General features: G+C 38.6%; 1 protein-coding gene across 1 annotated transcript; it reads right to left on the minus strand.

Annotated features, from left to right (window-relative positions):
- Positions 1-2,727: 2,727 nt before the first annotated feature.
- On the minus strand, positions 2,728-3,853 carry LOC131220683 (uncharacterized). Its single transcript, XM_058215459.1, has one exon. The coding sequence runs from the start codon at positions 3,783-3,785 to the stop codon at positions 3,192-3,194; it is 594 nt and encodes a 197-aa protein (XP_058071442.1). The 5' UTR covers positions 3,786-3,853; the 3' UTR covers positions 2,728-3,191.
- Positions 3,854-24,070: the final 20,217 nt, after the last annotated feature.

Below are 24,070 nucleotides of genomic sequence, written 5' to 3' on the forward strand. Positions count from 1 at the left end.
AAAAAAAAGCAAAAAGTTTTACTATTTCAATCATCTTTATACCATTTATCTAACTATGTTCATTTAGTTCGCGAAGGATTATGGTTAAATCCCAATTTAAATCTAATAAGGGGACTGCTCCTAGTTGGCTTGAAACTTTATTGGATACTCGTTGTTCATATCAAACATTGTATGGTTTACTGTGCTATGTTCAGTTTCCGAGACAGAAGGTATGAATACAAAGGTCTTAATAATGTCTGAAAGGGAAAATTAGCAGAGGCTAAGGCAGAAAGAAAAATCAAACAGTTAGCTAGCACAAATTCGAAGATCCTCTGAGATTGGAGGATCCCAACTAACACTTTGGATTCTTTTCAATTGAATGTGGTCTGCCTTTGTATTTTCTTGTTAACGTTCAATTCTTAGATTGGGGTCAAGTTGTGTTGTTTATTAATTTCAAGAAGGGGCATCCCTTTCTTGTTATACTTTGTGGTGTAATTCCTTTTTGTTTGGTGCTAATGAGATGCTTATACTACTAATAAAAATATATAAATAAATAAAAGGAAAAGAAAGAAGGAAAAAAAAAAGATCTTTTTTGGCATCATTGCCATTTGGGATCGATTTGCAAAAAAGCTAAGTTATTTGATTCTCTGGTTGCATGGACCAAACTAGCTTCTGATTCCTAGACACAGATTTGTTGAACCAAACTAGCCTCTGATTCTTCAAAGTTGCTAATGGGTGCATTTTTTTGTCTACCTATTTTGCCTTCCCTTGTGTTGTTGTTTTTCTTAGACCATCAGTGGTCCTAGAATTACACGAATTTTAGTAAAAGAGCAACTATTGTCTATTGAGATGCTTCTTTTGTCTTTTGCAATTGTAAGTCCTCCCCTCATGAAATAGTTTATAGATTCATAAAGTTGTTCATAGTTGCGTGTATTATTCATGGTCATCTTTATAGGAATGGTGAAATGAAATCCTTGGAGACTTTTCTATTCTCCATTCTTTATTATCTTCTCATAAAATGAAAAATTAAAAAAGAAGAAGTTTTGATGTTGTTGTCATTCAGCAAGGATATCGTTTTAGAAGCATTCATCTTAAGAAATCTGTTTGTATTGCAGACTATTGCATCAATGATGCAAGCACATGAAGCAGACCCAACAAACCTAGAAGGGCTTCTTGCTCTTGGTGTGAGTCACACTAATGGTTAGTGACTGATTACCCATGTAGTTGTTGTGTGTAGAAGCTAGCAGACTGAGTTAAAGATGGTCCATTTTATTGAGCCTGGAGTCCTCAAAATCTCTTTTCACAATCATATGCCTGTATATGGTGGTTGTTACATATCAAAATATCTTTGAGCTTTTCAGACTAATTTTTCTGCCACACTTTCTTTTCTAATGTTTTAGCTACATATTACTATGCATTTGCTGAAAGTTTTGTTCTGCAGTTTCTATAGTTAGAGACTGAATGGTGTGATATACATTAACAAAATGTGATAGGACTCATGCAAGACAGTTTTTGGAGTCTTCTGTTAATGTATATCACACCATTCCAAAAGTGATAGGACTCATGCAAGATCTTGCTGTTTTGTAAGTTTTTTACTGTCTTCTCAAATTCTTTTCATTTTTTCTTTAAAAAAAAATAAATTGTTTTCTTCTCATATAATTGCATGCATATTTTCTTGTACTGTGAAGAAAACATTCCAGCAGGTGTCGCTTTTGTATTAGTATTAACCTTCAATGTTGGCTTTCCATTTAAACTATCATCATTATCTTAATCGTTCTTGTAACAATTTGGGTTGTGCTTCTAAATGGTTGGCAGAAATCCTATGATATGTCTGCTGACCAAACCACATGCTCTCTCATTTACCTGGCATTGGAATTGGCCATGGCAGAGGTGCATATTATAACAACATTCACATATCATCTCTTAATTTAAGCACTTCAAAGGTTGAGTTTCCCTGACTATGGCCTCAATTCTTGGTCATGTTGATGAGTTGTGTGAGCTTTCCTTTGAACCAGTGATTCCTAACGTCTCTTGGTCTCATTTCAAAGTTATATCTTCTATTTTCCTTATATTGCTTAATATATTGTTTCTTGTGCAAGTCCTATTCATCAATACTTCAGATTTGATAACAAGCATCACAAAAATCCATGCTTTTTTGCATCTGTCCAGAACTAGTCTTTGGAAACATGTTAGAGGTTTCCTGTATAATAAATTTTTTGGTTCATTTCCTAGATGTTCTTGCTAAGTGAGCATGGAAGCATGTTCCATGCTTTCCACAACATGACTGGAGGGATGTTGATTTTTTATGCTCATGTAGATAGCTCATCACATGAGTAGATAGCCTACAAAAGGGAATATACCCAAGCAAGGGCATGTGCCCAAACCTACATTACAAATATACTCAACCCACTCCAGATATCAACAAAACAACACCCCAAAAACTCCTCGGCAGAATTGGCTCATAAGGACACCCAAGTCCAGATTTTATCAATCAACATAACAACTAGCTCCAATCCATTATTAAATATTCCAATGATTCTGTGATCCAGAAACTTGAGCTGGTATTATATCTCACTGTGGGTGGATCATGCCCTAAGATCGTAGCCCTCAAAACATTGGGCTTTTTTCCAGTTGAATGTGGACAATGTTGTATTTCCATTTAGCTCTCTATTTGTAGGCCAACATATTAGATTGGTGATGCAGACCTTTTTTGTGGGCTCCATCGAATAAACATTCCTTTTTTAAAAAAAATAAAAAATAAAAATCACCCCTGCTCGAATGCCATTACTCTTTACTTTATAATAAAGATACAGATCACATCTTAAAAAGGTAGCCCAGATAAAAAATAATTCTAAAGAAATAGTTTATTTTCAAACCAAAAGGCAATAGCATACATAAAATAAAAATAAAAATAAAACGGAAATGAAGAAACCTTTTGTTGGTGACTATGAGCAGAATGGCTCTCTGTCAAGGTTATTGTTTCTGGTGATCCCTCCCTCGATTCTCAATCTTCCCTCACCAACCAAAACTCTCCCAAAACCAAAATTTCAACACGTTACATCAGAATCTGGCATAGTTGAAAGCTGTAACTCGTGCAAAATCCTCACCACATTTTCATTATCATCACCACAGCTGAACAAGGATTGTAATTATTCTTCACTCTGCTTTCTGCTTTTTTCCTTTTCTTTTTTCTTTTTCTTTTCTTTTCTAGCTTACTGTATCTTGAATAGAGTCTTTAGTTTCACTACCAGCTTCCACTCTTCAATAAACAAGTCATCCCGATAATTTGATTTAAGTGGGTCGATAGATTTTCTCGAGATGTGGCTAACAAGCTCATCATCAATCTCAAATTTCCTGCCATACATCTTCTGTTGTTCTTCGACGTTGGTGCTAGCAATCTTTATGGCTACCTTTTGGCCTTTCTTTTCTATATCAACCTGTTTGTGGTTAATCTCAATGGAAGCTATTCGTCCAATATCGATAAAATCCCTTGAAGGAATGCAAATTGGAGTGCCGACCTTTGCAATCCCTTCAAGGACATCAACACCCAAGACAATTGGATCTTTTTTGTTGAAAATGCAGTTCAGCATAATCTTTAGAACACAGGGGAAGACTGCATCTTTTGTAGCTTCCTTCTTCTTTTCTTCCTTAAGATTGTCAATATAAGCCTTGAACTGATCGAACAAGTGATAGATAATATCGGTAATGAATATCTTCACACCAGTCTCATCTGCAAGCTCCCGAGCCTCAGGTGTTACTTTGACATCGAACGCTAAGATGGTGGCATACTCCTTCCTCTCAAGCATAACACTAGCCCTTATAACATCCCTCGGATAAACATTCCTAATTACCAAACCATAGCCTCACTTGTACAAATTTTCAGGTCAAGGATCATAAATTCTTCTTGACTGTAACTTTAAGCACGTAATATCAAGAGGAAGATGTGATGTTGAATAGTCTTTTTTTATCCTTTGAGTTGGTAATTTCCTCTCATAGGTTGTTCCTATCTGTTAGGTGCCTTTTGATTTATAACATGTAAATTTTTATTTCTTTTATGTTCAGCTTTTTGTTGTCTTTGTTTTTACATTGTCATTCTAGATTTCTGTTTTATCAACCTCCATTTTCCATACATGTCTATACATGCGAGGAATGTCTTTGATACCTTAAATGGCATATTCCATTTTATTTAGGGAGCCATTGTTTACACTCACTCTGATTAATAAAAATACCAATATTTTCTGCTTTTGCTTATACATACTATAAAGGATAGGTGTATGTAGCAGTTAGAGCATGTGCCATCAATTTTTGCATTTTCTGAGCCCATGGTTCAATTATTTAGACAATTGCTCTGCTCAACCCACCATGAAGGCCCGAATTGTAAGATCTTAACCATCAGTTTTTGCATTTTCTGAGCCGAATGTGGACCGTTGCTATATTTCTCTTCTTGGATGTCCATTTTTAGGCCAGAAATTGAAAGTTTAGGATTGTCTTGTCGAGAAATTTTGGGACATTTTCTTTCCAGTGGGGCCGAACACACAGATGGTCTGGATCAATAATCCAAGGGACCCATTGTAAATTTTGTAATTTGAGGATCCTAAAATTCCTTTATATATTATCCATTCTCAACTGCATGTCCTTATAAAAGAGAAATTGCTAAAAGGCTTGCACATTCCACCTCACCACATGATTAACTAGACTGCTCATCTAGGTTCCACCGTGGATAAGCTGCACCAAAAAACTTACTCAGCAAAGATGACATTGTCCATACTCTATTAGAAATGATGCTCCAGAAAGGTAGTTTCTAGTTCACCTTCTAATGGAGGGTGGATCCCTGATTTCGAATATTTTTGCCATGTTGGACCATTTACAGTGGTACCTCTAGATGAACAGTCCATATCATGACATGGTAAATAGAAAGGCAAGCCATGCTAAGCTCTTAATAGAAACTAGTTCCATTCTATCATTCCTCTGTCAATTACTACTTATGAGAACATGTTTATTGGCGGTAACTTGCAGTTGTATGCATTGAATCTCTCACACAAATAAACAGAACCCCTTCCAATTTGAACGTCATGATCTTCTACACGAGGATATGCATTTTACTTGGGTCCGGGGCCCATGGTTTGATGATACAAACCACTGATCTGATATGCCCCTAAGTGGATAGTGATGATCCAAAATTTTCCCGATGAGACAATCCCGGCTTCTCCATTACTGGCCTGCAGATGGACGGTAGAGAAAAGAAATTGCAATTGTCCATATTCAACAAAAAAGAGGTCAATGATTGAAGGGATTGTATCTTCCAATTTTAGAGATTTTTGGAGCACATCATCCTCAATGGGACCTATCAGGTCAGTACTCCCAATCACAAAAAAATAGACCTTGATTCTACAGACTAAGAACTCAAGGATAATGTGCATTTCCTCAAACCATAAGGTCTTTTAAGTAGAGTTCTCAGAAAGAATATAATGTGATCTAATGAATTCCTTTTCCTCAAAGTGTTAACAAGGTTTTAAATATTGTTATTGCACATAGATGAATTCCTTTTTGTTTCTTTGAATTTCTCTTTCCAATGAATTCCTTTTTCTAAAAGTGTTTACATAGATGACCTGACCTTTTGTTGTGCAAATGTATATGAAAGAGCTAATTCAACAGTGAGATCGTACTCAATCTCATCTCAAGGGCTCATCTCTTTTCTCAACATTTTTCAGGTAATTTAGTGCCTTTTTCTAGAACTATATCATTCATTTCTTGTGAAATTGGTTCTTATCAGTGTATGATAGACACTATTATTATAATTTCTATCAGATCATGCACTACAATGGAAAGGGATACCATTATTATAAATTTTATTATGATGTTCCTTTATTATCCAGCATTTGTTGCACTAAGAACCTCATCATCATGAGCAGCAACAAATCCACATAATCACAACACCGAATCCTTTCCATCTCCACACAGAGGTTAAAACACTAAACCTTTCCTATTCCTTTTAATTTTAGTAACAGACTTGTACAAGTGATTCTTTGGTATTTGCCTTTATTTTCAATCAGATTAGGGAGCTCGTTCAAGGGCCTATCTAGGCTTTTGAATTGCACCCTTCAATTGGGTTAGATGGCTGACTTTGAATTACCCTACTGGAGATTTGTTACTCTAGTTGTTTTCCACTTCTTTTATTGGCTTTCGAACTGAAGCACCAGATTTCCTATCCATCTATTGTAAGTAGTGTGATTTGAAGGAGAATAGAAACATGGCCTTCTATTTTGATCGTACGCTGGTTGAGTTTTAGCTCCAGAAATATGAAGTGTCAAATTTTCAATACTCAAATTGTTTGGCATAATCTGCCTAGGGCAAGCTTGACTTTCCTTAAACAGGATTCCCTTGGAGTGTAGAGAATTGAGTTGAAGAAATTAGGCAAATCTTCTAACGGCAGTCATTTGTGAAGTTTCATTCTCACTGTTTCTTAGTTTGTGAAATTAGGCTAACACACATTCGGAGTCTAGTCCCACCATGTGGTATCATATTCAAAGTTTGTTTAGCTAATCTTCAGTAAGCACGTTTGGTTTTCTTGTGATGAAAATTCTGGTTATCTTGGTTCTTCTTACTGCATTTTGTAGTTTATTGTTTGCTTTCTTACTATTGTTAGGATGTATGTTCACTGTTTGGTAATCTTATTCCATTATAACAAATGTCCTACATTGAAACTCATGTCAACATCACGGTCTTTGGTCATTGGGCTCGTTGACTGAATGCAAGTTATTCTCTTGGTTTGTCACTCTTGTTCTCGTCTTGTGGCTATTCTCAATGTCCATGATCTCCCAAGTATAATTGCTCATTGAGATCATGGATAAGGCTTAGATGATAGCATTGCTCAGCAATTTGGCTTAGGTACATTTTTGGGTTTTGATTATTGTTCCTTTTTTCACTTGATAGACAGCTTGGATATCACATTAGTTGGAGTAGGGTCTATTACACTAGATGATTTTAATTTTCATGAACAATTTTGAGTAAATCATACATTGTGACAAGTTGGAATGTAGGTTTTTCTTTGTTTTGCTGACTTGATGAACATAACTGAGGAGCCTTCATTTGGGATTTTTTTCCTTTTCCTTTTCTGCATTGCAAAAACATTCATCAATTATGGAGTGAGTATCCAACAAAAGATCACATCATTCATTCCTAATGTTTGATTACAGGTAACTTAATGATGGTTTCTCTCTTATTCATCTGATTTCAACAACATTGTCGCATTAGAACCCAGTGCAGGAATAGGTGGTAACTACCCTATATAATCAGTGTTATTTATGGTCTACCATACACAACACCTTTTTTTTAAAAAGAACAACCATCTCTTTCCTATGTCATAGTTACTATAGTTGCATTTGATTACTCTTTCGATGAATTTGATATTAACGTACATGCCTTATTTGATTACTCTTTTGATGAATTTGATATTAACATACATGCCTTGTTTTGTTGAAACAACCAGCTATACGCTTGTAGGCACATTTTGTTTCCTCTTTGAGTATTTAGAAATATCCAATGAACGCGTGATGTCAATGTTATGCTGTGAAGTACAGGCATGTGCAAATCCTTATTTTGTATTTGTATGGTACAGTTCACTATTCTTTTGCTGGCAAGTCATCTTGTTTCTATACTTGTTGGTGGAACAAGACCATTATGCATTCACACTTCTCACTTATTGTAATTGAATGAATGAATGATTATGCAGGTGGTAATTGAATGAATGATGATTATAAATTTTTTTTTAAAATCTAGGCAATAGCTACAGATATTAACCGTATCTAGTTATCTGAAAATTGTAGCTATTATTAAATTTGGCATATTGCTACGGATCTAGCACTCCTTTTAGCTACACATATTATCCATAGCTGTAGGTACTTTTGCTACCGAAATAGTTGCTACGAATTATATCTGTAGCTATTGGTATCTATAGCTACGGATTAAATCCGTAGCCATAGATTTTAGACCTATTGTTACGGCACCTACGACTACGGTCATGCTACGGACTACAACCGTAGCCATAGAACTGATCAATTGGTTTAATACAACCATTTAAACTTCATTAAAGACTTCTTTTTGTTAAGCAAATTTTTTTGGCTACAAGGAGAATTCTTCTAACATTAGGGTGTATGGATCTTGACTAAGTGCTTTTAATAGACAAAGCATCCATACCCATGAAATCAAGTGCTTTAATAGAGAGATCCATGTATGAGCAGTAGGAACAATCTTATTGCTTAAGTTCTGTCACGCCCCAAACCTAGAAAACAGGCTCACAAAATTCCCGATCACCGAATCTGGCGCCGACAGCCTCCGTAGTGCCCCATTCTTAGATCCCGGCACTCACATGCCGGAATCCGATCCTGGGATCCTACAAGGAGGATTTTCAGTATGATTTTTTTTTGTAATAGAGCATAAGAAGCATAACCACAAGTGTACCCAAATCATAAAGGCAACATCATCATCACATATCCACTAATATAATCATTTGGATACAATGCTGAAAGGGAAATACATATATCGAAATCAAAGCTCCAGAGGACAGCTGCACGCTCCAAGTTCAACGTTGCTGCAACCTAACGCCACCTGCACGCATCTATCATGTATAAGCTTACAAAAGCTTAGAGAGTGGTGAAAGTGTGTGCATGAGATAAGTGCCAAGTATATCATAAAGCCCATAAATCATACATAATCAGAATAAGCGGAATAAGCGGAAATACTGAAAAGATCATGAGTCAAATAATATTAGAGTATGCAATACAGATCAGCTATGCAAATGAGTCATAAAGAGTCAAATATCAAATGCCGAGGATGTAATGCAATGTGCAAATCCTGACGAGCTACGAATACCATCAACCTCATCGAGGCCATATAAGTGCAAAAAACATAATAACCCAAAATGGTAAGTACTGCGGATGCAATGTAATATGCGATGCGAATGAAATGACCATGCTGGAATGTGAAGTCGAGATGATGGTACATAGTATCGCAGGCTACGGGGTCCACTATAAGGGACTTTTATCCAAACTAATCCCGTACCTAAATTTGGATAGTCCGACTCAGTGTGGTAAACTCCTGATCTCAAGTTAGTCCTAACTAAAATTTTAGCCATGCGAAGGTACACGTAACAAATAATTACACACCACCAGCCCAAGTGGATTGTGAATGAATGAATGGATATGAAATTTCTGCTCAATAAGTCCACATATCAGTACAGTTGCTCTCTGGAAAAATCACCGGGGTCTATTACACACCACACTGACTGCCTCCTCCCTAGCTGCACAGCCCAACGAGTGGAATAGACCTCACTATCCGCCTGACCAGTAGTCTGTCAATAACTACCGGCTCATCGATAACGGACCCATTTACGAGCTGGTCATACTCAGCTTAGCTTATAGCCCTCTCACTCAGGCGGATAAGGCCACACCCCCTCCCAACCGACTATGACATAGTGGGAGATGCGGCCTATTGGTATTTAGCACTTGGGCGCTCATGTTCCACTCAGTCTATGTGTTGGGGCACCTCTTGGCCTCGGAGATTCTGAAATTTTCACCCAAGGACATCCTACGTGCCTATAGTGCTAGAACCAAGTATTTTCAGTGTCTCATTTAGCCATCTACAATGTGCCTGTGGAGGCTATAGCCCTAATGTCGCTAGGGCATACAGTGATCATAACTCACAATGCAAGATGCATGAGTCACACCGTCAAATCATGTAGCAATCCTACGCGTACCGTGCGCTCATGTGGGGGCACTCCGTCTTATAAGGAGTCTCGTAAGTGTCTCAGCCCAACAGCTTATGCTATGATCAAACATTCCTCATATCAAGCATACATATGATGCGTATGGGCATGAATCATGGAGCTATACTAAGCATGTTATAAAGTGATGAACTGTCCTTGCAATAAAGATGGGCCTAGATGGCCTATACACAATAAGTACGGGCTATCCATGGCCCATAGGGAGAGTTATAATGCGGACATTTAACCAACATTATTCTTACAATGTGGACGTCAAACCAACATTGCTCCTAAGGCATGACCCGCCATAAACATCATTACATAAACCATAGTGGAATCACACATTACAATGGACCATATGTACGTCCCATTGGGCCTCAACTCATGGGCCTTAAATACATCAATGGGCCATATCACATAGGCCTCATATATATCAAGGTGGACCTCAACAACGGGCCTCATACACATCAAGGTGGGTCTCAACAACAGGCCTCATAGATATCAAGGTGGGCCTCAACGGATGGGCCACAAATACAACAAGATGGGCCTCATCACATGGGCTGAAAATATATCACAATGGCCTACAACATATGAGCCGGAAACACATCACAATGGGCCACAACCCACGGGCTTCAAATATGCAACAGGTGAGCCCTGCACCTGGGCCTCAAAACATGCAACAGGTGGGCCCCGCTCATGGGTCAAAGATACATCATGATGGGCCACATGTGTATTAAAGTGGGCCTCTCGAATGGGCCACAAAATACATCAAAGTGGGCCTCACGGATGAGCCACAAGGTACATCAAGGTGGGCCTCACAGATGGCTACAAAATACATCAAGGTGGGCCTCATAGATGGCCACAAAATACATCAAAGGTGGGCCTCATGGATGGGCCATAAACACATCAAAGTTAGGCCTCATCCCAGAAAATAAATGGACAGCGTGGATGAAACACATTCATCATGGTGCGCCCCACACGCTGACGAACGGCGTGTATAAAACACATACCAATAGGGGGCCCCACCGTCTAGGGGCAAATGGACGGTGTGCATATAGATTACATACATCAAGGTGGGTCCCATCCCACACGTGCAGCACGTGTGGAGTGGGCCCCACACGTCTGCCAGAAGGGTGGGCAATAGGGATAAAATACATATATCACGGTGGCCCACGAAGCTAGGCAGCGTGAATTTATAACACATACACCATATTAGGCCTCACAATACAGTCCATGGTGGGACGCCCCAAGTGAATAATCTAATCCGTTCACTGTCTTGGCCACCTCGAATGAGGTTAAATAGACTCTGATTAGGACTGGTTTGGATGACAAGAGACTCCAAAGAAGGCCGTAGGGTGTTTCAACAGATGGGTATGAATACCCTTAGTACGGCCCACTTGAGACTCATATTTACCTCAAAATTTGGTACATGGCCTAAAATTATAAGGAGAAGATGGTGGATGGTGTGGATTAAACAAATTCATCATGGTGGAGTCCACGTGTGGTGGTATCCTAGTAAGGTTTCCACCCTCACCGTCACAGGACAAAAACGTCTAGGAACTTAACTTTTTCTTCTTCTTCTTCTTCTTCTTCTTCTTCTTCTTCTTCTTCTTCTCTTTCTTCTTTTATTTTTATTTTATTCTACTATATGGGGCCTACTAGTGGATAATCCATTCCGTCTATTATATCGACCAACTCTCTATGGACCAAAGAAGTCTAATGATGGATAGGTCCATCACTTATACACACAACAACAGGTATTATAAGGTTCCAACAGTGGGACTTTGTTTCCCTTGTTGCGGTCCACTAAGAACTAATATTTGTCACATTTTTCGACTTATAGTCTAAAACTACATAGGGGAGGTGGTGGACGTCATGGATTAAACAAATACATCAAGGTGGGGTCCATGGTTGGGACGCCCCCACCCCACGTCCGCATGGTTGACATGAGGGGCTGCTCCCACTACCATCATCGATTGTGGTGTGGTCCACCTGATGGTTGGATTGAGTAGATTTTAGGGCTATACAGTTAAAATGTGCCAGAAAATGGACTTATGGTGTGGATCTAAGAAATACATCAATATGGGTCCCATGAGTGAAAACTCACTCCAAACCTCCCATGAAAAAAGTAAGAAATGACGTGGGTAGCCCAACCCCTTAGCATTTGTGGTATGGCCCACCTGGGAATTGGATTGGCTTCACATTTCGGCTTAACACTTAAAATGAGCTGAGGAATGGAATAGATGGCGTGGATTGGATCAATGCATCAAGGTGGGGCCTACATGAGCGGTCCACCCAAAGAGTTTAAAAAATCCAACTAATATTCTTGTTTTCATCCCAGCGTCATACACCACACTGATAGTCCACACTTCCACGTGCACGACTACGTCCAGCGTCCTTGGACGCTGGACGGTCTGGGTATCACATATATATAAGGTGAGCCCCACCTACATATGGCTACCTAGGTGGGCCACCAATAGGTGGATGGGGTGGATAAGACATACATCAAGGTGTAGTCCATCCGAGTGGGCCACACGGCCACATCATCACACACAAAAACAAATAAAAAAGAGAGGGAGAGAGAAAGAGAGAGGGACACATGATGATGGAGGGACCATGCCACTATGGGCTCTCCCTTCCAATCAATCATATATCAAGTGGGTCCCTTTATATGTGGGCCCACCAAATTAAAAATTCAACGGTGGAGATTCCTTCTCCACTAAAATGGAAGGTCTAGATGACCCTATTTATGCAAGGAAGATAAACATCATGATGGGATCCATGGAAAATGGCCCCATCATGGAATGATCATGAGAATCAAGGTGGGCCATCCGCCACACCTAAGGTCTAAAGTGAGATCCATACCATCAATCGGTAGTCCCCACTTGGCCCATCATAAAAATATGAAAATCTAGCCTATAAAGCACCTACCGTTCGATCTTCTTGGTCCGTTGGAAAGCTGATCTCCTTGTGTCTTACTTTAATGGTGGAAGATGAGAAATGAATGGCTAGGATGAAGGTTTTTGGGAGAGGAAGTGGGCCACACAACTCACTTTTCTCTCACTTGGGAAAGCCATGGACGTGCACCATTTTCCATCCTTGCTTGGAAAATGTGAAGAGAAGGAGAGAGAGAGAGAGAGAGAGAGAGAGAGAGAGAGAGGGTTGTAAGGGAGAGAGACTGATGGGTGATGAATATGATGTGAGTGATGGATGTGAGGTGAGTGATGGGTGAGGTGAGAGATTGGTTGACTTTGGAGTTTGCTTGACTTGTGGAGAAAGAAAGCATGGGTTGCTTTTGTACTTGACATGAGGTGATTGATTGATTGATTTGAGTGATGGATTGATGAGACATGTTATAGAGATTCTCTTGGGATTATAAACAATTGGTGTTTTCCTCGAACTGAACGCCGGCCCACATCTCCCTTCCAGGGTATTGGATCGGTATGCAAGACGCAGCGTTGGAACCGCGGCGATGGTGCGGTCGTAATGGTACAAGTCTCAGATTAAACTGACTTAAATCTATAGGATGTGACTTAGGATCACACGCAAACATCGATTATAGGCCACGAATTGCCGAACTTCGATCGGAAGGATCACGGGAGTCGACGGAACAGTATGGACTAGGACACGGGTCTTACAAGTTTGATGTTGATCAAGGTTCATGTCAGTAAATCACTCGGGGTTCAATTCCAGAATATATAGGCTAAGTTAAGGACCCAATGAAAGCTATTGAAGTGTGGCTTGTAAGTTTTGATAAGGCATTAGCCAACATCGCAATAAACAAGTTGTCATCCATCGAATAAAATAACACTATGGGTATGCAGAAACATATTATGGAAATGATAAATATTCCACTTAGCTTAAATCCTTCGAGATTGAGATCTTAAAGTCATTTCTCATCCATTTCATACACAATGATCCAATAATAAATATAAGGACAAAGGGTCAATTAATGAACTTCTTGGTTATTCAAGAAGGGAGATTGAAGAGTAATAGCTATGACCCATTTTACCAGATCTCTATGATCAGCCAAGGGGATCCATGAGCCAGCAGTCAATTGAGACACATTTCTAAGACTCCAATGGTACCAAAAATCTATAAAAGTCAAACCAAAAGTATCTCCGACATCTCTTAAAAACCACCATCGGATCTGATTGGCTAATAACAAAATAGGCGGGTGATAGAGTAAAGTTGCACACTACAGCCCCTATGAGCCTCAGGACCCTTCTGAAATTGCGTGGTGGGAATAAAAGTTTATGACGATGCATGCAGAAGCTTAACGAAGTTATAAAATTATGGCAAGTCCTATAGGGGGTGATTATGACCGATTAAAAATTCTAGAATGAAAATTACAATTACTTACTCAAACTAATCTATCAATTAAAACCAAAAAGGCAAATATAATACTATGAATTAAAATGAAGAAATCAAATATAATAATAAGCCTTCCAAGCCAAAGTGAGTCTAATCACATAAATTATAAAAGATGCAACAATTAAGCAACTAGTTTATAAATAAGATAGTGATATTGTTTGTAGGATGCGCTAACTATTCAACACCTAGCATTCATCTAATCATGCATACATAATTCAACAAATTAAATTCACATAAATAATTAATCATGTACTCGAATGACAATTAATCCCAAACGCTAGAAGGTATAGTGGTTGGATTTCTGTACTCCACTCCTAGTGGACACACCCTCCTTGAGTGTACTGGTATTTACTATCGAATGTTTTAAATCAAGTTCACATCTAACCCATTATAATGCCCCGGTTTTTGGAACCCAAGTATATGACTCGTTCTCCAAAAACCCGAGTGTTAGCCTATAAAATTCGGTGTAAATTTGAACCGCTTATCATTAATCAGATTTAACAGCAACATAATTAGAGTAAACCATGCATTAAATAAAAAAACATTCTTATCCTCACAAAATTACAATTGTAGCGCCCATATAGGACTTATACACCCCTCAAATAGCAAAGTTCATTTATTTAAAAACAAAAATCTATCATCTAATGGTGGAGCTAAGTATGGGTCGCAGGGACCCTGTCTAGCTCCTCAGCTCCCTGATCTGTTCTAGCAACCTAGTGAATAGCATCGGCTCGCTCTACACCAGCATCAACTGATATGGTTTGATAGCGTCAATGGCTATCGCAATGAGGAGTACCCTCTAAGATCAAACACTCATTATTCATAATCCAACATAAATCATAATATATGAGAAGAGACATATTAAACAACGCAATTTAAAATCATGATCATATATTCAGAAATAAGCTAGTCAACATAATCTCAACATTAAAGAAATGTAATAGAAATCACAATGGGAGGGGACATGTCCAGATAGTCTAATAATCAATCTTACAAACTCCATAAAATGACTAGAAAACTAAGCTTCAAACCTCTACTTCACCTAGAAATCATATTTCACATGAACACCGCAAGATGGCTAGGAAATCGCTAAGCGAATACCCGCTCTGCCCGAAAATCACAATACAACTGAACACTACAAATGAATATAGAACAACATACAAATGTTAACTTCACTCGAAAATCATATCGTAAGTGAACACCGCAAGATGACTAGGAAATTAATAAGCGAACACTCGCTCCACCCGAAAATCACAATACAACTGAAGACCGCAAGATGAAGAGACAAACAACATATAAACTCTAGACCAGCCGAAAATCATATCGTATGTGAACAACGCAAGATGGCAAGGAAATTGCCAGCATGGAAGAAAAACAGAACTTTTTGTTTTTGGAAAGAAGAGAAATACAAACAGCCCTCTTGCGCTGGTATTTGTGAGTACATGTGTGCGATTCATCAAGTGGACCAACTAAGGTTTTAGTCAGACCCCTGCTTCGCATAAGATGGACAGATCAAATCGACCATTTGGGTCGTGATGGTGGGCCATAGTTCATCGAGAACGGACCCTGTCTGTTCGTTTGTTTCGATAAGAGAAGGTTGAAAAGTATGGAAGAATCCTTCCTCTTTCGTATCTTATGGGTCAAACTGAGTTTAACCAGCACCTGAGTTCGGTGCTCCTCCTTTGTACACGAACTATGCACACGCACCCTGCAGGGTGGGGTCCAGCATGATGATTTTGATGGATCCACACCATTCATCAAGTAGTGTACGGGTCCTATTAGGGCAACTGGTCAAAGGTGGGGTAGATCCAAGGCTTAAGTGGGACACATTTTATGATTTCATGATCGTTATAGATCTTTACAAATCTTATGCTCAGATTGTTTATCATACCTGATCATCATTGATCCGAGGGTTTTAGGAGCCCAAGGACTATTCGCTTAGTTACTTATGGTTGGATATGCGGCCCAATTCCTACAGTACAACCTCGTATCATTCATGCCCCCTTTATAGGGCTAAGGTTTGATGGATTCAATGATTTAGAGTTTAAACATAGGCAATGGATGGTTTGAATTGCTTATCAAGGAGATTAAAATCCCAAAAGTAGGTCCACTTGGTGGTGTGATGGTCCATATCAAAAATCAACGGATGTATGCATTAGTTTTTGGTTGGTAACGATCAATTTACGGTTGGATCAATTTTTAACTTGGTCATTAGTGACACTTAGGGTTCTTAAGGGAATCTTAGGTGGGATTAGACAATTTCCTAAGTATTTATCAGCTATATTGCATGGTTTTAGGTGTGGATTGATCAATGGGCCATCAAGGATGTAGTGGACGGTAGATCTCGAATCTCGTAGTTGCTCTACAATCTCGACGGTTGGATCTTATAACTTATCAATGCATTTATTTTAGCTTCCTTCCTTAATAGTTCTAGATGTCCTAAAGACAAGATAAGTAGAGATCTGACCATTGATCCTATGCTTACAGGGTCGGATGGCTTGATCTACGGATGAAGATCCTCGTAATGGTTGGATTCAAGTTTGACCAGAGGCGGGTATTTAGATGAATTGGCTTTGTTATTACATTAAGCTAATTTTTCATGGTAACACCTGAGTACTAAAAAGTATGGGGTGTTACAATCTACCCCCCTTAAAAAGAATTTCATCCCTGAAATTCAATACTTCTTCCTTAAATGGGACGAGGACAATCGGTTTTCTATGTCTCTAAGCATTTAGTAGTTTCCCCATGAAGCGTGTCTAACTAAAGGACTGCGGTTGTTACAATCTACCCCCCTTAAAGAAGAATATCACCCGCAAGATTCCATTTTTGCTCATCCCAAAGTCTTTCAGTATCAACTATGATCAAGGGTTTGTGCAAACGACTTAAAGAAGAGTTTTACTCCCATTCCATATTTATATATTTGTGTGTGTATGTTTGAAGTTCACAATGACAGTTCCACGCCTTCTAAAAGAAGAGTAGTAGTTTTATGGTTTTAGTGTTCGCGTCAACACAAACTGATGCTATTGGTTGGTCTGAACTTGATACCAATCTTCTGCCTGATCAAGGTAGTGAGTTCTTTGGCATCCGTTCGTAATCCTGGTAAATCTTAACCTTCTACTTGATTAGGGCATTAAGGTTATTGGGATCATCGAGATTTAGAATTATGATCAAACTGTGTACACTTCGCTGAAATATGATTTCGTCAGTCCGTGATCTCGATTATCCTAGATTCCTAAGGAATATCATATAGTCCTTTGATTTAACAAGGGATAAGTTTATGTGGCCTATTACGCTTTCACTACACACTTTGATCATCTAAGAATTATGCAAATTTAAATTATACTTCCTAACATGATTTCTTAAGCTTAGAGAGTGCATATGTTCAATCTAATGTACAATATGGTGGTTAGTTGTTTCCCTACGATACCTGAGTTTAGTTCTTAAGTTCAAACAACTATAATTTACAAGGAACATAAGTTTTTGTTTCTAAGTTCAAATGACAAAGCCTAAAAATTTCAAGAGATCCTAAAGTTTATGTTTCTAGATTCACAAAACACCCTAATGCTAAGGGAATCGAACTTAGCTTCAAGTCTCTAATTTCACCAATGGAACTTTGAAATATTTTAAGTTATATAAGTCATGTTTTTCCTAAGGCCTAGTTTATCTAGAATCGCTCTAATACCACCTGTAACGCCCCGGTTTTTGGAACCCGAGTATTTCATTCGTTCTCCAAAAATTCGAGTGTTAGCCTATAAAATTCAGTGTAAATTTGAACCGCTTATCATTAATCATAGTTAACGACAATGTAGTTAAAGTAAACTATGCATTAAATATATATATATATATATATATATATATATATATTCTTATCCTCACAAAATTCAAAATATAGTACCCATACAGGACTTATGCACCCCTCAAATAGCAAAGTTCATTAATTTAAAAACAGAAATCTATCATCCAATGGTAGAGCTCAATATGGACCGCAAGGACCCCGTCTAGCTCCTTAGCTACTCGATCTGCTTTATCAACCCAGTGAACAGCATCGACTCGCTCTACACCTACATTAACTGATATGGTTTGATAGCGTCAATGGTTATCGCAGTGAGGAGTACCCTCTAAGATTACACACTCATTATTCATAATCCAGTATAAATCACAATATATGAGAATAGACATATTAAACAACGCAATTTAAAATCATGATCATATATTCAGAAATAAGCTAGTCAACAAAATCTCAACGTTAAGGAAATGTAATAGAAATCACAATGAAATGGGACGCGTCCAGATAGTCAAATAATCAATCTTACAAACTCCATAAAATGACTAGAAAACCAAGCTTCAAACCTCTACTTCACCTAGAAATCATATCGCACGTGAACACTGAAAGATGGCTAGGAAATCGCTAAGCGAACACCTGCTCCACCCGAAAATCACAATACGACTGAACACTGCAAGATAAATAGAGAACAACATACAAATATCTACTTCACCTGAAAATCATATCCTACGTGAACACCGCAAGATGGCTAGAAAATCGCTAAGTGAACACCCGCTCCACCTACAAATCGCAATACGACTGAACACCGCAAGATGAAAAGACAAGCAACATACAAACTTTAGACCACCTAAAAATCATATCGTACATGAACACCGCAAGATGGCTAGGAAATTGCTAGCATGGAAGAAAAATAAAACTTTATGTTTTTATAAAGAAGAGAAACACAAATAGCCCTCTTGCACTGGTATTTGTGAGTACATATGCGCGATTCATCAGGTGGACCAAACAAGGTTTTGGTCCGATCCTCGCTACACACAAGATGGATGGATCAGATCGACCATTTGGGTTGTGATGGTGGGCCATAGTTCATTGAGAATGGACCCTGTCCGTCCTTTTATTTCGGTAAAAAAAGGTTAAAAAGGATGGAAGAATCCTTCCTCCTTCGTATCTTACGGGTCAAACCGAGTTTGACCAGCACCTGATGTAACGCCCCGTACTTTCCAGTACTCGAGCGTTACCATTAAGAACCGGGACGGTGAATAGAAGTGGCATGTAACCACAGATGAAGCCAACCGCCCATGTAACGAATTATAACCAATTTAATCCTTATTTCTCAAAAACTTATAACTTAAAGCTATAAATGGAAATTATTCCGTGTGGTCCACAAATACAGGTAATCCGCCTTAAAATTGGGACCAAGGCCTAGTCAGAACTTACAGACTTAACAGATGCCACTAACAGGAAATAAAATAAAATTTAGCCTTAAAAAGAAGATAATAAAAATAATAATGATGATAGTAATAATAATAATAACAGTAATCATGATAATAATAATTGTAATAATAATGATACTAATGATGATGATGATGATGATGATAATAATAATAATAATAATATTAATATTATTATTATTATTATTATTATTATTAACAAAAGTAATAATAATAATAATGAATAATAATTTTACGATATAATTGAATTATAAATATTAACATAGTATTAAATATTTTTTTATAAATATGTGCATAAAAATTATTAGATATTTTAATAAAATGGTATATTATTTAACAACAGGATTTTAAACATGATATTATACAATTTTCAATTTATACATATAGGTATGGTATGATATTGTATATTATAAATTATATATTAATAAATAGGTGACTAATAGCATGTATATAGTAGTATGTTAATATTAAAAAGTTATATTTATATATATGTGTATGAGATTTTAATTATTTTAATTATAAGTAATATACAAAGTGATGAAATCTATATAAATATTAGTATTGGTTGGTAATAAATGATGAAAGCCTTATAAATGGCTCGTTAGGACCTTTTAACCATCGATGTTCAATTTCGAGGTGATCCGACCATTAGATTGACGAGAACCCACCATTGGAGTGTGAAATCTAAGAGTATGGCCCACCTGGACCTTGGATTTGCCCCACCTTTGGTAAAAAACTATGGCAAGGCCCACCAAATAGGATAAACAGTGTGGATTTATCACAAACATCATGGTGGACCCCACTTGATGGGGTGGCTAAACAAAGCTGGTGCACACTCGTGGTGCACCAAGCATGTCAGGCCGGTCAACACGAGCTGACCCGTGCTTCTCCAAAAAAAAGGAGAATTTCTCCTTCTCTTTGCTTTCTGTCAGTAGACGGATAGACGTCCGTCTGTTTTATTCGATGGCCCATTACTTGTGGCCACATGCATGATCCAAACCGTCCGTTTGGTAGAGGATCCGTGCGTGACCAAAACCCTTAAGTTTCACATGATTTAACGCGTGCGTGTGCATACAAATCTCACTGCAAACATGTCTCAGAAACACGATGTTTCTTAAAATGAAAATTGCCCACTCTTAGCCAGCTCAGCAATCCGCATGAGAGGAGGGATTCTCCATCTCAGCCATCCATGAGGTGCAATCCCGACCCTCCAAGGATAGGTTTTAGCAAAGAAAAAGAATAAGACAGAGAGGAACCGGCCGTCCCTTATCAAGCTCGAACCCACCATCTGAACCCCTGGGAAGCTTCAAAAAATCTTATCCCCAAGCTTCAAGGGACCAATCTAAACCAGCCCATGTAGTCGGAATGAAGAAAGAAGCATAGGGGAGGAATCCGCCATTGCCGCCTGATCATCTTCCTCGTTCGGAGCCGAACCGAGTTCAGTCTGGTCCAGGCCAGAAATGCTGCTGCCGTATGGGTCTAATCCATTTATGCTGGAAAAAAAAAAAGAGGGAGTGAGTTTGAGCGGTGCAACTGCACCAAGCTGGTCTGCCGCTGCTGTCCAGTGAATTGGGCTGGTTTTGTCCAGCAACGCTGCTGGACATGTGAGCCCTAGTGGGGAGAAAAGAGAAGGAGAATAAGAAGAAGGGACATGTGAGCCCTAGTTAGGTTAAGTTATAGGTTTAGGTTTAGGTTTAGGTTTAGGAATTCGGGTTCAGGTTCGGGTTCGGGTTTAGGTTATATGTTTAGGTTAAGGTGTAGGTTTAAGTTATGTGAATTAAGTTTAGGTTATAGGTTTAGGTTTAGGTTTAGGTTTAGGCTAAGGGTTTAGGGATTCAGATTTGGGTTCGGAATCGAGTTTAGGTTTGGGTTTTCAAGTTTAGGATTAAGTTTAGGTTAGGGAGTTGAGATTAGGATTAGGTGTAGGTTTACGTTTAGGGATTTGAGATTAGAAGTAGGTGTAGGTTTAGGTTTAGGGATTTGAGAATACATTTAGCTTTTAGGTTTAGGTTTAGGTTATAGGTTAAAGGTTAAAGGTTTAGGTTTAGGTTATAGGTTTAGGGATTTGAGAATAGGTTTAGGTTATAGGTTTAGGTTTAGGTTTAGGTTTATATTTAGGTTATAGGTTTAGGGATTTGAGAATAGGTTTAGGTTTAGGTTAGGTTATAGGTTATAAGTTCAGGGACTTGAGAATAGGTTTAGGTTATAGGTTTAGGTTTAGCTTTAACTTTAGGTTTAAGTTTAGGTTAGGTTATAGGTTATAGGTTTAGGTTAAGGTTATAGGTTAAGGTTATAAGTTATAGGTTTAGGTTTAGGTTTAGGTTTAGGTTTAAGAATTCGGATTCGGGTTCAGGTTCGGGTTATATGTTTGGGTTTAGGTGTAGGTCTAAGTTAAGTGAATTAAGTTTAAGTTATAGGTTTAGGTTTAGGTTTAGGTTTAGGTTATAGGTTTAGGTTTAGGTTATAGGTTATAGGTTATGATTAAGCTCATTTCAAATTACACAAAATTAACTCGAGCATAAATGAAGATTTTCATAAACACGGGCCTGTTCCTACAAATTCGAGCTAATACATAAACACAGCCTATCTTAATAGTCAGGCCACTCCAATGTTGTCCATAGGAAATAAACAGCTTCATCATGGTCATAATGACGGTTCCCACCTTCTAAGGACCCCTGCTCAACATCCGGATAGTTCCAACGCACGTCCGGGTTTGCTCCATCAATGTTTAATACATAAACACGGGCCTGTCTAAATGGTCAGACCACCCATATTGCTATCCATAGGAAATGGACAACTTCGTCATGGTCATAACAACAGTTCCCACCTTCCAGGGACCACCGCTCAATTAAATCATAAATTAGCTACCCATCCAAGGTTGGATAGATTGTAATACTTAATACTGGCCTTCCATACTTAGTTCGAAAAAGGAAGAAAAAAGAAAAAGAATAAAAAAGAAATTGCATGTAAAATTAATAAGAGAAGGGCCAGAGTAACTTGCCCCCAAACATTGAGAGTGTGTCGGTGCGGTAGATCTTGTAATTTATTTGTAAGGGTTTTCATCCCAAAACCCTTATGGCCAGATCTAGTTGCGTGCAAGAGTGAATCTATATTATCTGTTTGAAATAGCAAAATCTGGTTGCATGTACGAGTGAATCTATATTATCTAATAGAAAATTGAAATAAGTACTGCCACTCTTTTTTTCTTTTTTTTGAAAAAAATGTGTGTCTATTACTATATATCAAAAGAAGGATAATAGCAACAGAGGCCTCCCTAGGACAAAAAATAGCCAGGGACGCCTAAGGAAAAACCTATATAGCATAAACAACAAGTAATCCCCTAACAAGTGGTCTCTCTAATAGAACCCAATCCCATTCTGTATAATTTGTACAGGCCCCTAACTTCAACTGGGAGGTCAGTGGCAGCAAAGAAAGTGGATTGCAGTTGCCCAAATGCCGCTGCCTTTGCCAAACCATCTGCAGGATTGTTCCCTTCTCTCAGAATCCAGTTAATCAAAAACGTACCCATTTCCTTCAATCAACGAATATTAGTCCACCAATAATGCCACTTCCACGCAGGAGAGGATTTCCCTATAAATGCGTCCACCACACATCCGGAATCTGACTCCAGAATAACCTGATTGAATCCCCATGTGACACAATAACCATCGCGTCGTGAAGTGCCCTCAGCTCCGCAGAATTGTTCGAAGCAACACCATAGCCAAAAGAGAAAGCAAAGAGGAGGGAGGCAGAGGAGTCCCTACCGATCCCACCTCCCCCACATGAGCCAGGATTTCCCAAAGCTGCACCATCCACATTTACTTTAATCCAACCATCCCGCGCCCTGGACCATTTTATTATTTGGATAGACTTTTTTCTGGGAGGTTTAACAACAATATCAAGTCTTTGAAATAGGGTTAAGTCTGACTTGCTAATGGGACTGGAAATTGAATGACTGATGCTTAGCTGAGAAAACCACCATTTTACCTGGTTCACAATGTTGTAGACATTGGGTCTTCTCCCGTCATACCGCGCCGCATTTCTCGCCTTCCATAGCTCCCAAAGGATCAAGCACAGGCATAAACTCTGCATACGGGAGGGGCCGTTGAGGGGAAACTGATTACTCCACTAAGAACCAAGCCTTTCCCATATCGTCTCCTGATGAGGAAGGTTGAACCTGAAGAAGCCATTGAAAATGGACCACACATGCATCGCAAGATACCCCGAGATGAAAAGATGGTTAATAGTTTCCGAGTTAGGGGTGGAAGATTGATCCAGGTCGCAGCAATTACATTTAGAGACGAGATGGACGCCCCACCTTTGGATTCTATCATCAGTAGGAAGAGCCCCGGATAGCAGCTACTCTATGACTAACAGTTGAAAAGGAAAATCAGGCATCTAATCTTACCGCTGCAATTGACGACACGTCGGACTGGCTTGGAGAACCATTGATCAATCCCCAAGTATAGGGCTGTGATGTAGTAATAAACTCGGTAAGACCGAGATCGAATCCACAGGGACTGAAATTTGTACGTGATTTAAAACTAATTAGAAATAGAACTAGCCTAAGATGCAATCTAAATCCAATGTAAATTGATGAATAATGGTGAGAGATTAATCTAAACTTAAGGAATTCGGAGGAAGGAAACTAAGGATTCAGAAGATCCACTTGTAGGGATCAGGGAGTTCTTATGCCTGCATCATGGAAATCAAGCTGAACTT

Source organism: Magnolia sinica, chromosome 12 (assembly GCF_029962835.1).
Source record: "Magnolia sinica isolate HGM2019 chromosome 12, MsV1, whole genome shotgun sequence".
NCBI classification, from domain to species: Eukaryota; Viridiplantae; Streptophyta; class Magnoliopsida; order Magnoliales; family Magnoliaceae; genus Magnolia; species Magnolia sinica.

Coding starts and splice junctions, on each gene's coding strand:
- LOC131220683 (XM_058215459.1), bottom strand. CDS start 3,785: ATGCTTGAGAGGAAGGAGTATGCCACCATCTTAGCGTTCGATGTCAAA.